The sequence below is a fragment of the Athene noctua genome, chromosome 5, assembly GCF_965140245.1.
Source record: "Athene noctua chromosome 5, bAthNoc1.hap1.1, whole genome shotgun sequence".
Lineage (NCBI taxonomy): Eukaryota > Metazoa > Chordata > Aves > Strigiformes > Strigidae > Athene > Athene noctua.
In genome coordinates this window covers 57,933,988-57,947,990 of record NC_134041.1, presented here as the reverse complement: position 1 = coordinate 57,947,990, position 14,003 = coordinate 57,933,988, and the positions used below count along the sequence as shown (strand labels likewise).

The following is a 14,003-nucleotide window of genomic DNA, read 5'->3' as shown; positions in this document are numbered from 1 at the left end:
CACATACACAACTTCAGTTGAGCAATACTGCTGACTATTAACTGTAAGTCAGTTTGAATGCACAGAAAAGACTTTATTTCATACCAGTCAACTGCAGTATCTGTTTGAAAAGATTCCATTCCCAGAACTACACACACTTCCAGCTTCCCTGTCCAGGGACTGCAAGCTTACTTCCAGTCTGGGAATTAAAAGCCCAGGAATCAAGCTAAATTTTGTGGCTGGCACCACCAACATTTTCTAAATAGATGAAAGTTTGAAAATATTATTCTTGTCTACTAATTTTATCTTCAAAAAACCCCAAACAAAAAACAACCCAAGGACAAAGTCTGTTGGTACACTCATCCTCTGCAAGGCAAAAATGGCTCTACACCATGCCCTCCAGTTTACTGACAGGCACACTACCTGTGTGCACATGTGAATGAAAGTCTTGCCTTCACTTCAGTCAGTGGAAGTTTATCAAATTAAATCCAAATCTGACTGACAGAACAACTACAGAATCATTGTTCTTTAGTGAGACAGAGATTGCAAAGCCCCAAATGAATGCTTTAGCACCGTAAGTCTGGACTGTTACAAATGTACATTAGCCTTTTTGGAGGAGTAAAGATTAATTTTCTTCTCTTTTTCCTGTGCTACCTGACACACTTTCAGTGTTGCATCATACAAACAGCATAACCCTTTATGAAACAAAACACTTCTCGAATTTTCCTCCTTAGTTAAAATACCTACCCTCTCATCAAGGAAAATCCTTGGACAGAGATACCAAGGGGATGCCATGCAATGCAAAGTAATAGGTAGCTAAAAATTATTACTGTAATTCAGTATTTTCTCTTTCTTTCCCAAGTTTTCTAACTTAGGCCTTCTGAATATAGTGGTAGTAAATACTTCAAAAAAATCTGAAGTAGAAGTGATAGCATTTGTTAACATGAAAGAACTAATTTAGATTATTTAGTCCTGGGATACATCACTACAACTACAGAAAAAATTAAGTTTGGTTATGCGCTTTATTCATTCCTATTTAAGCATAGCAAACGCATACACTTGAGGGTACTTCAGTCCTGCAGTTTCCCCTGACCCCCAACACCCACATTCCATATTCAAAAGCACTTTCAGCATCAACTGAAAAGAGTTAAAAGATGTGTCTCATTCTGACCCCAGCATGTCTGACAAAGTCTCTGTAAGACTTGTTGAAGATGTTTATTTTCAGCAGCTCTGAATCTGGAATTTTACATTAAACCCAGTATCTGATACCTGAACTAGTGTTTAGAAATCTCAATTGTAGTTTTAAATTCTTTATCCTGAGCATACATTTATTTCACAGAACAAGACTACAGACTGTGGAACAAAGAGAATGAAAAATCATCATTCCAGGTACAAATACCATAATTTTTTGTAGAGGGCAGTTTCAAGTCACGGACTTCAAAATGTTACTAAATTTGACGTCTGCTAAGAATCCAAATGCTTCTTTTCACTGCAGAAAGTTATCATCTCATTATACATTTTTTCAATATGCAGAGAAATCCAACTTACTAGAGAAGTAGTCTGTCAAACTACATTGTGTGGGATTACTGTTGGATATTCAGTTACAACTTGCACTACACCCTTATGTTAAGACTCCAGTCTTTTCATGTCTCTGTCAAAGGCATGTTCATACTAAAATGCTAACATAAGTATCTAATTTCTTAACCTGTTTCTATAGTGAACATGTGAAATATTAGTAACTTCTGTTGCTATTAATATTAAGCAATACCATAAAGTCCTTAGTTTTGGCTCGGAATACAGAATCAGAACATTCATTCAACAGTTTAACCAGGCTCCTGTAAAGATAAAGTCTGTTGGGCTCATCACAGAAAAAACTACTAGTTCTCTATTCCTCAGTTTTCTCTCAGATGCTTAAAGGAAAAAAAAAAAATTCCCAGTTTAGGAGAAGGAATGAAAGCTGCTTAGGGGTGACTGAAACTGTACATAAATTATATCAGGACAAGTGAAAGCTTCAGTTAAATCTGTATGTCCCTCTCTGTGATTCTGCCAACAGTATGAAGCTGGTTGACCCACTCAGAGAATATACAGAAGAAAACAGGGTGCTTCAGAAGTCTTCCCAAAGCAAAACTGGGTATTGTCCTACTTCACTGCAGTCCTTCATTGCAACTGCTTAATGAGATATTTCTCAAAAGATCTTTTCTCTTTAAACAGTTCTTACAGGGGAATAAAACCCTACAATAAGTCTTCCACTTTTCTTCAGCTCTATCTTTACTGAAGAAGTTACTTTTTCTTTGAAATTTCAAATATTTTAAATAAAAAAAATATTACCATTTACAAGTAAATTTAGGATCTAATTCAAGAAAGGAAAACAGAAAAAGCTGTCTCATGCTAATGATGCCTCTAACATGATTTTCTGCAGAACCAGACTCATACAAAGGTAGATGCAGCCCAAAGCTGAACGGGGTATCTTTGAGTTTGTACTTTGCACAGGAAACCACTAAAGAGATGAGAAGACCTTTTGCATTCCAACTAAATCTACATTGCTGTATCATGCAGTCATATCACATATGCAACATATGTTTAGGGTAATTCAAATTTTGAGTTGTCTAGAAAACAGCATTCCTAATTAATCCCTGATGATCACAAAAGCAGCTCTTCCATTTTAAAGCTATTACCAAGGAAAACTCCTTTCACAGGACGGTGAATGCTAGAGTCTCAATGCCAAAGTGAGACCAGACTATAAGGAAAAAGACAAGTGACATGTAGAAAGCATACTTTCAAGATACAGACAGTTCAGACAACAGTTCATATATGGTCTGAGCTCACACAGGAAGTGCTAATTGCTTACTGCTGGAGTGATTATCACTTTATTTTTTTGTAAAATTAGGGAAGAATCACCATGGTAATTCAGGAAAAAAAAAAAAGTGTTTCCTCTGGAATGTAGTGGTACTAAATAACCCTCTAGCAAAAAACACGGAGAGGAAAAAAAAAAATCTTACATATTTTTGCCTTTTACAGGCTATAAAAATGGTACCAGTATGATAAGGTACTGTACTTGACATAGATATAAATAATATCTATGTAAAACCTAAATTGACGTAAAAAATTCCAGCTAGTTTACTGAAAGTATGGTCAATACTGTACTTGGGAGCTTCTATAAATAGATTAAAATAATGCAATTTAAGACCAGATTTTGGAACGTGAAACACACAGTTATGTCACCAAGAGCAGGTCATTGTCCTGTTCCTTCCAGCAAGAATGCAGCTATCAAGAACATTTCACGCTCAGATCAACTGTGCATTTAAGTATCACTTGCTTTCAACACCCACTGAATAAAAATAGAAGGGGACAACAGAGAAAGCTAAAAAAGCACAGAGTAATTCAATAATGTATTTTTAAGCTGCTGGCTCTCCCCCTGTATTTTCTGCCCAATCTATGTCAATGTAAATTTCAGCACCAGCTCTAAGGAAGCCAGAATTTAATCCATGGAGTTCATTCAAGAATTTTAAAGGGGGAGGGTATAACACAAGCTCAGTGGCCACAACTAAGGAAATAAAAAAGATGACAAAGAAGAATACTGTCTGCCTGAATCCTAGCATGTGTTTTGTCTCCATTAACTCCCCTGCCTTAAGGAAAGGCACTTGTGCCAACTTTCTTTTAAATGGTATTTCACAGTCACTTAACCTCTTTGCCTTAGACCTTCAGCATCTGTACAAAATGGGAAAACAAAAGCCTATTATCCATGGAAATACTACAAGGATGCTTAAAAGCATGCTACTTAGTAGTATCTGTTCTGAATATTAACTTATCTGTGGCCTCAAAGTTTTTTTCCCTCAATATTTTTAACAACAAACTATACATTAAAACTTTAAAATGCAAACAATGAAGTCTTAATTGATCAATACATACTCTGCATGTAGGAGCAATTTCAAGAAATATCATACTGAAAAAATATTTTCTCTTAAGAGGTAACTTTTCCCTTTGAGACTTTGAAAAAGCTGTTCAATACTGCCTAATGTAGTACATAAACAGCTTAAATATTTAAACTTCTTTTTCTCTCCCTTTTGTGTCCTGGATAGCATGGCTTTGGACACTGAAAGGATACTCACAGAAGCATCACCTATTTAAAAATTATAAAATCCATAAATCTATATTCTGAAAAGAAAAATATGCCTCTTGTACACAGTTTAAGCTACACACATCTAAGGAAAATGGGAAAGTTGATGTTATTTCCCATATGCCATGTCAGTTAACACAAAAGTCACGAATTTTGCAATAATTAATCTAAGTTTTGAAGTGTACATTACCTCTTGCAATTTGCACAGAGATACATATAAGCATACGTAAAAAATGGGCACTGCTGCGTGGATGCGAACAAAAGTAATTTTTGTAACTCTCATCGATTACTTCGTCCATCCAAATGCATAAGTAGACATTGACATACCAGTTTTAATACACTGACAGCAGGGTATCCACTTGTAGGACAGCACACTGAGAATTGCCAACAGAAGGCTGGGTCTCTGCCCAGGACAGCGAGGATTTCCTACAAAACTGTGCTTCGCATGCATTTACTGAGTAACAAGTGAATTCCATGATATACTGGATAGCAACAGAAGATCCTACTAGGCTCAAGCAATTTGCAGCAACAACATAACTTTGACAAACTCTGCTGCAGTGTTGACAAATTATTTTGATGTCTGGCAATAAACTTAAAGTCACTGTAGTTCATGACAGCGTCAGTGCTGTAAGACAGATGCACTGCAGACTACAAGACTCAGTCCTGGTTCCTTGTGTTAACTCCTGTTAACATTCTACTCAATATAACCCGCTGTTTTGACAACTCTATCTGGTTATAGTTCTCTAAAGAATTTTATCTAGCTATTACACGAATTTACATTTTTTTCTAGCTTTACTCACACAAAACCATATTAAAAAAAAAATCTTAAAAAGAAAGGACACAGACCACACCGCCCATTCCCCCCTTTTATCTATCTGACCTACTACCCTCTTAAAGAAGGAATTAAAATTGAGCTAATCTCTTCTTAACTGACAGGTTCTATTATATTTCGTAGAGATCTAGACAGACACTACCTAGTAGATTGAATATGAAAAAAATCTATACTGGTCTGAAGAGAGTGTATTCACAAGATCTGATTTTTATGTAAATGCTTATAAGAATTCAGCAGTTGGTGTTGAACAGTGCAGATGACTAATCCTCTACAGGTGACTAATTCAGTAATTAGTATGTTCGTGTTGATAACAATCATATCAATTAACATTTAACAAGCAGAGCTCTCAAAAATAAAAAGTATCGATAGATATTCAACTGCTGGCAGAAGCAGAAGAAAGCATTATGAAAAATGAAAAGTAAAATTATAGGCTATTTTGAATAGTTGTGTTAACTAGCTTAAGTTTCTGAACCACTGATGAATTACTACTCTCCTCCTTTGTTGATCTGTGAAACAGCTCTGCAGTAACATCCCACGGAGATCATCTTGCTAGTTCAAGATACCTTGAAAACTACACCATCTAGTCACACAACAGTCTACTGCTTCACAATAGGAAAATCAGATGCGATAAAAGTCAGCAAAACTCATTCAGCAAAACTCATGCCTTCATTAATAGCAACCCACATCTGGTGAGATTCTTTTTCAGGTACTCTCTCTTGCAAGAGGAATTCATATGCTTAACACAGATTGTAAGGGTCATTGACAAAGCCTTTGAAAAAAGTGCCTTTCTTCTGTGTGTGTGTATGTGTGTGCGCGTGCATGTAGAAGACATGTTACTAAGAGTTAAATCTAAAAATTGATGATAGTTTCTTATTTCAGTAGTCAAGTCTGCTGGTGGTACACTGTCTATACTGACAATGTATTTGTATCAGAAGACTGCTATACAATCAGCATTTATGAACTAGTCTCATGTTCCCTTAAACTTAATTTGAGTGTGTTTTCCTCCCTTGTAATTGACCCAAGATTATAACAAATGCTTCCAGGTCAGTAAAATTTTCTAATCTACTAATCTTGCAAACCACCTCTAATTTAAAGAGATTAGATTTAAATCATGCTACTTCCCTGCTCCATTCATCTGCAGATTCAAGAAATCCCAATATTGGAAGTCAATTTTTATGCCTGAAATACTGACCTAAGGGTTTTGCACCACATTAAAGCACTGCTCTGCCATTGTTCATAAACTTGCACCTGCAACTTCTAAACTATATTGAAATGGAAACATGAGAAAATAGAGTATCAACTCACAGTCAATAGCAGCTGAAAACATGGCAGTTATGCGATGTCAAGCTCATATATGTGTTAACTGAATCAGGAAAGAAAGCTACCTAAATCCTCAGAAGCTGATTCTTGCATCCTATTATGCAAAAATTTAATTTTTACTCCCTGATGCTTGCAAGGTTTTTTCTGAGGTACTCCTCTCCTACCTGATTGACTCTATCATGATGTTGAATCTAATGATTTTATGTTACCTAAACAGGAACAAACAGAAGTCCCCAACTAAAGTTACTTTTTATTTCCTAAACTCAAATATTTACAAGGGGTCAGACACATCTGTATAGTCAAGGAAGGGAACTTCTAGACAATGAGTACTTCCTGTAAAACATAGCTGCTTCTTAAGTGATCCTGTCATGAGGCACTGACCTAACAAAAGCAACCACAATTTCCTTCTGTATATGGACACAGTGACTGTATAACTTGCTACAAAAGAATTTTTCTTCCATCAAGTAACAGTTCACATTTTTTCGGGATCCAAAGCAGAACTGCAGTTACCACTTGCAAATGAAACCACTGTTTTTTAGACTCAGATGTAAAGTAAATCTTTACTTTTTCATATTGCAGATTATTACCAAACCAGGAAAACATTTAGCAAACAGTCATGCATGTGTAAATTTGAGATATCGAAAGCTTAACTGACACAGTACTTGAATTTCCAAAGGCAACATCCCACGGGGAGCTGATAGGCTGTTCTTCTCCTTTTGCTCCACCTTCCTTATCAACACCTTGTATCCCAATGCCTGCTACAGTGGTCACCACCTCTAATTCCAGATCAATCTACAAGAAGCAAAATTATACACACCGAATGCACAAAATTAACTTGGCTGAAGTTACAGATAATTTGAACTAAATGTCAAGAACAGAGTTTTGATGACAAATAAAAAACAAATCCTAATGAATGTCAAGTATTTGTTTACATAGGAGAATAATGCTGATGTGGGCAGCAAGGGTACCAGGAAGACCACGTGCCTGGAATTGTTTTCCACATGCAACAAAAATTAACACTGCTCTGTCAAGGTTTTCTCAGCAGTTGTAGAAGGCAGCATCAAAATTTTCTAGAGAAATACTCTGACAGACAATGGATGTGGATGTTTTATTTTAAACTGCTATAGGAATATGACATAAAAATTCAGATACTACAACAGTATCTTCCATCTCTATATAAAATAATCTGCACAAAGAAATTATTTTTGAAGTTTATTTCATGCCTTAGAGCAAAAAATTAATTTCTGCAACCTAAATCCCTTTATTTTTCCTTCCCCATTTGCTTATTTTTAAGTGACTTCCAGTACCTCTCATGAATGTGTCATGATGGTCATGTAAAAAGGGAGTCTTTCACACACAGGATCTTCTAACTTTTGTAGCAACAAATGCACTCTTTTTGCACGGCCCATGGCCTGCACAAATATTTGAAAGCATGTTCTGTAGCTGTTGTATTACTTTAATTCTTGGATCCCCTCATGGTAAAAGGGAACAGCTAAATATAATGAAAAATGATGAAGAAGTATGATCCAGATTTTCAGACATTTCTGTGCGGTCTTTGCTACCTGCAACACTTAATTTCCTGCAGTCACCAAGCTACAGTGATGAATATTAGCAAGATGAGGACCCCGGATGTGAACTACTCATTTTTAGTAACAAGGTTTCTGTACGAACAGGGACCCTTGGTCCTTTCCTGGTTGCCAACTACAATGAATACAGTTGCAGGGAGTTTGTGGATGAGTGCTTTGAAGTGAAACACAGAATGAACCTGCTTAACAGGACAAAGGCACTCAAACTGAGTAAGGATGTGCCTCCTCTGATTGCAAATCAGACATATCTGTGAGGATCTGAGTACATAATCTTCTGAGAGACATAAAATACTTTTAATAATAAGGTAATACTATATTGCTTCAACAAAGTTCTGATTATTCTAAATTTGACCTAACTAAATGTAAAATCCAATGACAATATATACACAATGAGTAACATTCCTATGTGCCAAAACCTTAGCAGTGTTTAATAAAAAAAAAAAAAAAAAAATCCACATGCAGACAACGCTGATATTAAAGCAGTTACCTGTACTTTAGAGACCCAAACAGCTAACAGAAGTTTAGATATCCCCTGAACCACAGTAGTACAATAACTTTAGATAAGAATCTGATACTACTGGAAGTGAAACAAAACCAATTTTTGCTTCCAGTACTAAGAATAGATGTTTCTCGTAACAGGAAAGTAAGAGTCACTAGGAAAAAAAAAAAAAAATCAGTTATGCTAGAACCATCTTCTTTTGAAAGGAAGCCCCAAAATGTATGTAGTCCTTTAAAAAGCAAACTGCACAACAGCATTTATTTGTAAGATATTGGGCCTATTATTCCTTCCTGATGGGTATTTGGAGAGTAATTAGGTATAAATTTCACCTGTATAAGTAGAATACGGTATAAGAGATAAAATTTTTTAATTTCCTTATGGAAAATGTACCTTTCTGATTAGGTGATTTTCTGTATCAGCTACATAAATAACATTATTTTTTATAGCAATCCCTTGTGGTGAGTTGAAAGCTGCCTCTGAAAATCTTCCATCTCTTCTTCCACTGTTTGGACCTATAAATGAAACAAAGGAAACTCAAAAGTAATTTTAGAAAAAAAAAACAAACTTCAAAATAAAGTGCATACATTTAAATCTGTAAGAGAATTACATATACTAAAAGATGCTTTCCTAGCACCTTGTACAGTTTACATTATTAATATTTTGTGCAGTTTCATTTTAGTCATTGTTCTATGTAATTATGATAGCCTGGTGCTATTAAGTTTTGAACTCATTCTCTGCAAGTTCCCTGCTTCTTTAAGCTCATCTTCCAAAGCAAAGTCTTAATAGGGGTCTAAATTGTTCTTGTTGTCTTGCACTAAAGGACAAGAGCAACAATGGAAGACAGAAATAAAAAACTACATATTTTTATATTCCTGACTATGTCAAAGCAAGCCAGCAGGAAGAACTTTTATTTCTAAAACTCAACTTCATTTCAATAGTTTAGATCTTGGTGTAATCACAAATGAAACTAGTATTTGATTTGCAGCATTTTCTCATTAATAATAATAATAATAATAATAATAATAATAATTAGGAAAAAGATGACATGGAACTAATTATACAAAAGAACAGTCAGAATGATGGAGTGACAGTCTTCTGCACAGAACAAACAAGAAATAGAAAGGAACATGACCTGAATATAACAGTATGAAGGTAAGCATCATATTTCTGAGGGAGTAACATTTAAAAATGCATTAGCAGTATGTGTCAGCAGAAGACATTTAGATTAGATATGAGTTATGTGTGCATCATGATTTATGATGCAAATATAGTAATTTTAACCTTTGTGCATGCCCACATTTATTACTGTATTATCAACTTCATTACATTATTTGCTGCCCACTGAGTCATTTAACTGAGTCACTGAAATACACAGACTTTTATTACAACCTACTGTCAGAAGACAATTTAGACCTTTACATACACAAAGGACTGAGGTGCTGCTGTGTCAGATTCCAGTAGTTCCCCTTGTAAGCATCAGGGTGCACATCCCCAGGGAAGGGACTAGTACAGGAAGGAGGGAAACCAGTTCAGAGGTCAGGATACTTCCCTCTGAGTTGTTGTTTAACGATTGTCCCAGAACACTAAAGGGCAGCTTGTTGGCAGAGACTTCATTTCACATATCAAACAGAAGTCAGATTCTCACAACTCATAATTATGACTTTTGTCATAAGAAATCCTGTTTGTACTTCCTATAGATGAAGGGTATTAAGATTAATGCCTTTATCAGCTTAACTTGGATAATTAAGCGTCTATCCAATACACTGTTACTTCAAATAGCAAGAGATGTTCTTGCTTTCCTTAACAGTGCCACTGGTATTTTTACGAGGTTTGTAGAATCCTGTCAGGGGACAGGTATTAGTCAATACCAGACTAATATAGTACATATCAGCATACAGGCCCTGATTTTGAGACATAAATGAACCAGTTTCCAATGATTTAGGGATTCAACCACTTCCTAAATCTATCTGTTATGACGACTCATGGATGGACTGTCCTGTACTTGGTGCATTAAGATGTAACTTTGAGCGCTGTAATGGATTTAAAAAAAAGAACAAGCCTGAACATTTCATTTATGAAAGCGTAAAGCATACAAAGAACATGCAAATTTTCTTTATTTACACTGTAGAGCGGATAGCAATTTTACAAAAAGTTAAAGAGATTAGCTTTTAAAGCTGAAACATTGCTAACAAACTTTGTAACAAATGTAACTAAATTTAAATACTTTCACTATTTTCATAACTTGTTTATATGTTTTACCTCAATTTTGGTGAGAACACAGGCCTTTTCATATATACTGAGGCAACTTCATTTTCAGGTGCCTGTGTACTAGAACAATGCCACTGTTCATAATAATTTTTCCCTCCTCTAAAAACCAAAAGGGGATCCTATACAGGAATGATCTTCATTTAAAAAACCACAACAACCAAACAAAAATCATATCCCATGAACTTCCCCACCCACCACCACAATTCAACATTCATTTCATCTGTCAGAAAGGGAGGCATTACTGTCTCTCTTCCCTACCTTACTGCTGGATGTGCATCGCTTAAATTTAAACCCATTTGCAACTCTTTCAGAAGAATACAAAATATAACTTTTGTAATTCATTTGGACATCATATGGAAAATACAAGCTTTAGTCAATGGAACAAAGAAAAAAAAACAAGACATCTCAACCAATTGCATTAACAGTCTCCTATTGATGGTACTATACTATATCCCTCCATATCCAGTAAAAGTGATTTTAGTAGAAAAAAGAATTCTGGCAATCCTTATAAGCTGCTATGTCCTCTAAGAAAAGAGCCTAGTAGGCCCAGTGAACATACTCTACTCCTAAACTAAAATTACTGTAATAAACTTATACACCCTTACCTCCAATAGTGTGTAGAATTTGTCCATTTTTTCGAGTAACCAAAATCCTATGATGTCCAGTGTCAGCTATTACCAGCCTTTCTCCTGAATTATCTACGGTCACTTTGCCAGGAAACAGCAGGGAAGAAGGTGGTAAGGAGTCTCTGTATAACTTTATTCCAATGTTGTTATCTTTGATTTGTCCTCTCTCCTTGTAGAATTTCAGTGTTATAGAAGTAAATAAAAACAACTTCTCTCTGTGTCCCTCTCCAACAAGTGAAAACAGCATATTTCCACGAGGCCCAAGAATGACCAGAGTTGGCCAGCAGGACACTTCTAGTTCATGCCACAGTGTTGCATCTGCATCATTTACTACAGGGTGGACAATATTATACCTCAGAACAGCACTTCTAATGTTATCCAGAACTTTTTCATTTGGAAATTTTGCTGAATGGATACCAACAATAATAAGACCATCTGAAAGGAAAAAATAAAATTGTGCATTGAAGCATATTTTGTATTTGAATTAAAAAAAAGTAAAAACGAACAGTTATCTCACAATTTGACTGATTGCTTTCCAGAATGAAAGAGGATTTGAACAAACTAAAAGCAAAACATTTTATTTCATTTAGCATCAATTGTTATGTGCCATACAACAATTCATTCCAAACTGGAAATTTACATATCAGATCTTTACTGTTATTTGGCATTTACGACCTAATTCATTAAAGGGCTTCACTATTTGTAAAACTTCAAGCAAGTATGTTAAAATAAAATGCTTTTGTAAAACAATCCTCCAAAAGCCCTGCAGGTACAGTCAGTAGAGTTTTCTATGGCAAGAATAGTGAAAGCAGCCATCTGATCAGAGGGCCTGAACCAGGGCCCAAAATGTAACAACTATGAATGACTGTGCCAAAGGACATGGTTTGGAACAGAAGGTAGTATTTACTTTTATGCTTTTCTCCTACCTTTATTACAGAGATTGGCTAGCTGGACATGTATACTCACCTCTGGTTTTGTGGTAGAAAACCAGACCCATTGTTTCAGGTCTCAAACAGTTGTATTATTTGAACTCAGATAAGATTGTTTCCCTCTAAAAAACCTAACAATCTCAAGTTGGCTTTTTATTCAGTTACAGAGAAATGGAAAGTAATTTTTCTCTTTTAGCCCTTTTCCTCAACCATAAAACAGTGTTAATGGAGAAGAACATCATCTTCAATGTGACAACAGGAAAGGGTAAAGTGCTGCACAATGTAAGACTTAGTTGAATAAAACCATTCCACATATATAGTGATTTTTAAAATTCTGTAACTCACACAGTCTTTATCAATCCTATAGGCACAGCATGTTGCAGTATCAGACAGCTGAAGCTGTAGCATCATTAACTGCTGAACTCCAAACAGCTGGTCAAATATTCTAACTGTAATAGGATCAGTAGCAGTGCTTGTATTTGTCCTTCAAAAATATCATTAAAGCTAGAAAGACAATTCTATACTGAACACCTGAACAGCACATATAAGTTGTAACATCCTCTCATGAAGAAAACTCTTGTGGAAACTGACAGATGCTATGCTGAGATATAAGAATACGCACACCATTTAAAACCCTTTATTTGAAGGATTATAACAGAGCACAACACTGGACTTATGCCAAGCTATTTCTGAATATTAAAAAGTACTCCCTCTTATAGAAGTCATTTCTGGACTGCTGATAACATGAACTGAATATGCACTGGGGTTTAAAATAACTTTCTGAATGCCACTTGAAACACAGAAATAGCACCACTGAAGATAGCAGCAAGAACATATCAGATAAAGACGGTAGGCAACATTTAATCCTATGGAAAGCAGTCTTCATTTTGAAACAGATCTTCTGAAATTCCAGACAATAGAACTATGTGCATATGTACAATGACATATGACATAATGATTTAGGATCACCCTAAACCTACAGCTTCTTGTGTTCAGACCTCTTACATCCCATGATCACACCGCTGAAGTTTCAACACACTCCACGTAAGAGGGCATTTGAACCACATTTTAAAAAAAGTGATCAGAGTATCAAAATGTATATACACAATTGTACACAATGTACAATTAAAAAAGACATTTTGTATCAATATTGATGGTTTTTTTCTTAGCTCTGCAGAAAAATATAAGCAATATTCCTTCAAATATTCAAACCATAGATTAAAGATCCAAATGCATTATGAAATAGATGCTTTGTCAGAGTGAGATGTTTATTTTCATTCTAAAACTGTCAGCTAGGTCAGCACCCTCTGTCACTTCTATAGCCAGTAAATATATACATTAAATGTGTAAATAAATGCTATGTTTACAAATCTAAAGTCTAGTAAAGCTGCAGTTTCACTATGTATTAAATCTGACTCGCTACTGCCAAAAGAAATCGTGTCACTCATCTTTTGCACCAAAATACATTTTTTTGCAATCACAAAGTGATAGATTTTCAAACTAACCCAACCAAAACTGAAGGGACTTCCATTAACTGAAGAAAGAGCAGATCAAAACACAGTAAAACTCCAGAATAACACTGAATACCAAGATACCTGCATTAATACTTTTACACATTCTTAAAGCATTTTGGTATGTACAATATACCTTCTACTTTAGTTTTAAGTCTTCCAACTTTTATCTCTCTCAAGCTTCTCAAGTCAGCAACTCTTCCCTCCTCTTTTTCATAGTATTCACTAGTAAATTGTGTTTGCCTCTGGTGTAGAAGATGATCTACTGAAGTCTTTTCTACAGCTTAAAAAACCAAAACCCTTACTGCCTTCATATATTTATACATATAACTGTAA

At 35.3% G+C, this 14,003-nt stretch overlaps 1 protein-coding gene across 2 annotated transcripts in view; it reads right to left on the bottom strand.

The window, feature by feature from the left end:
- Positions 1-14,003, bottom strand: part of NHLRC2 (NHL repeat containing 2) — a 35,111-nt gene that overhangs the window by 16,827 nt on the left and 4,281 nt on the right. For both annotated transcript variants that reach the window (XM_074907784.1, XM_074907785.1), the window contains 3 exons: positions 11,207-11,662; positions 8,724-8,845; positions 6,911-7,040 (listed from right to left, as the gene is read on the bottom strand). In XM_074907784.1, the coding sequence (XP_074763885.1) occupies positions 6,911-7,040; positions 8,724-8,845; positions 11,207-11,662 (708 nt within the window). The remainder of the gene's footprint in view (positions 1-6,910; positions 7,041-8,723; positions 8,846-11,206; positions 11,663-14,003) is intronic.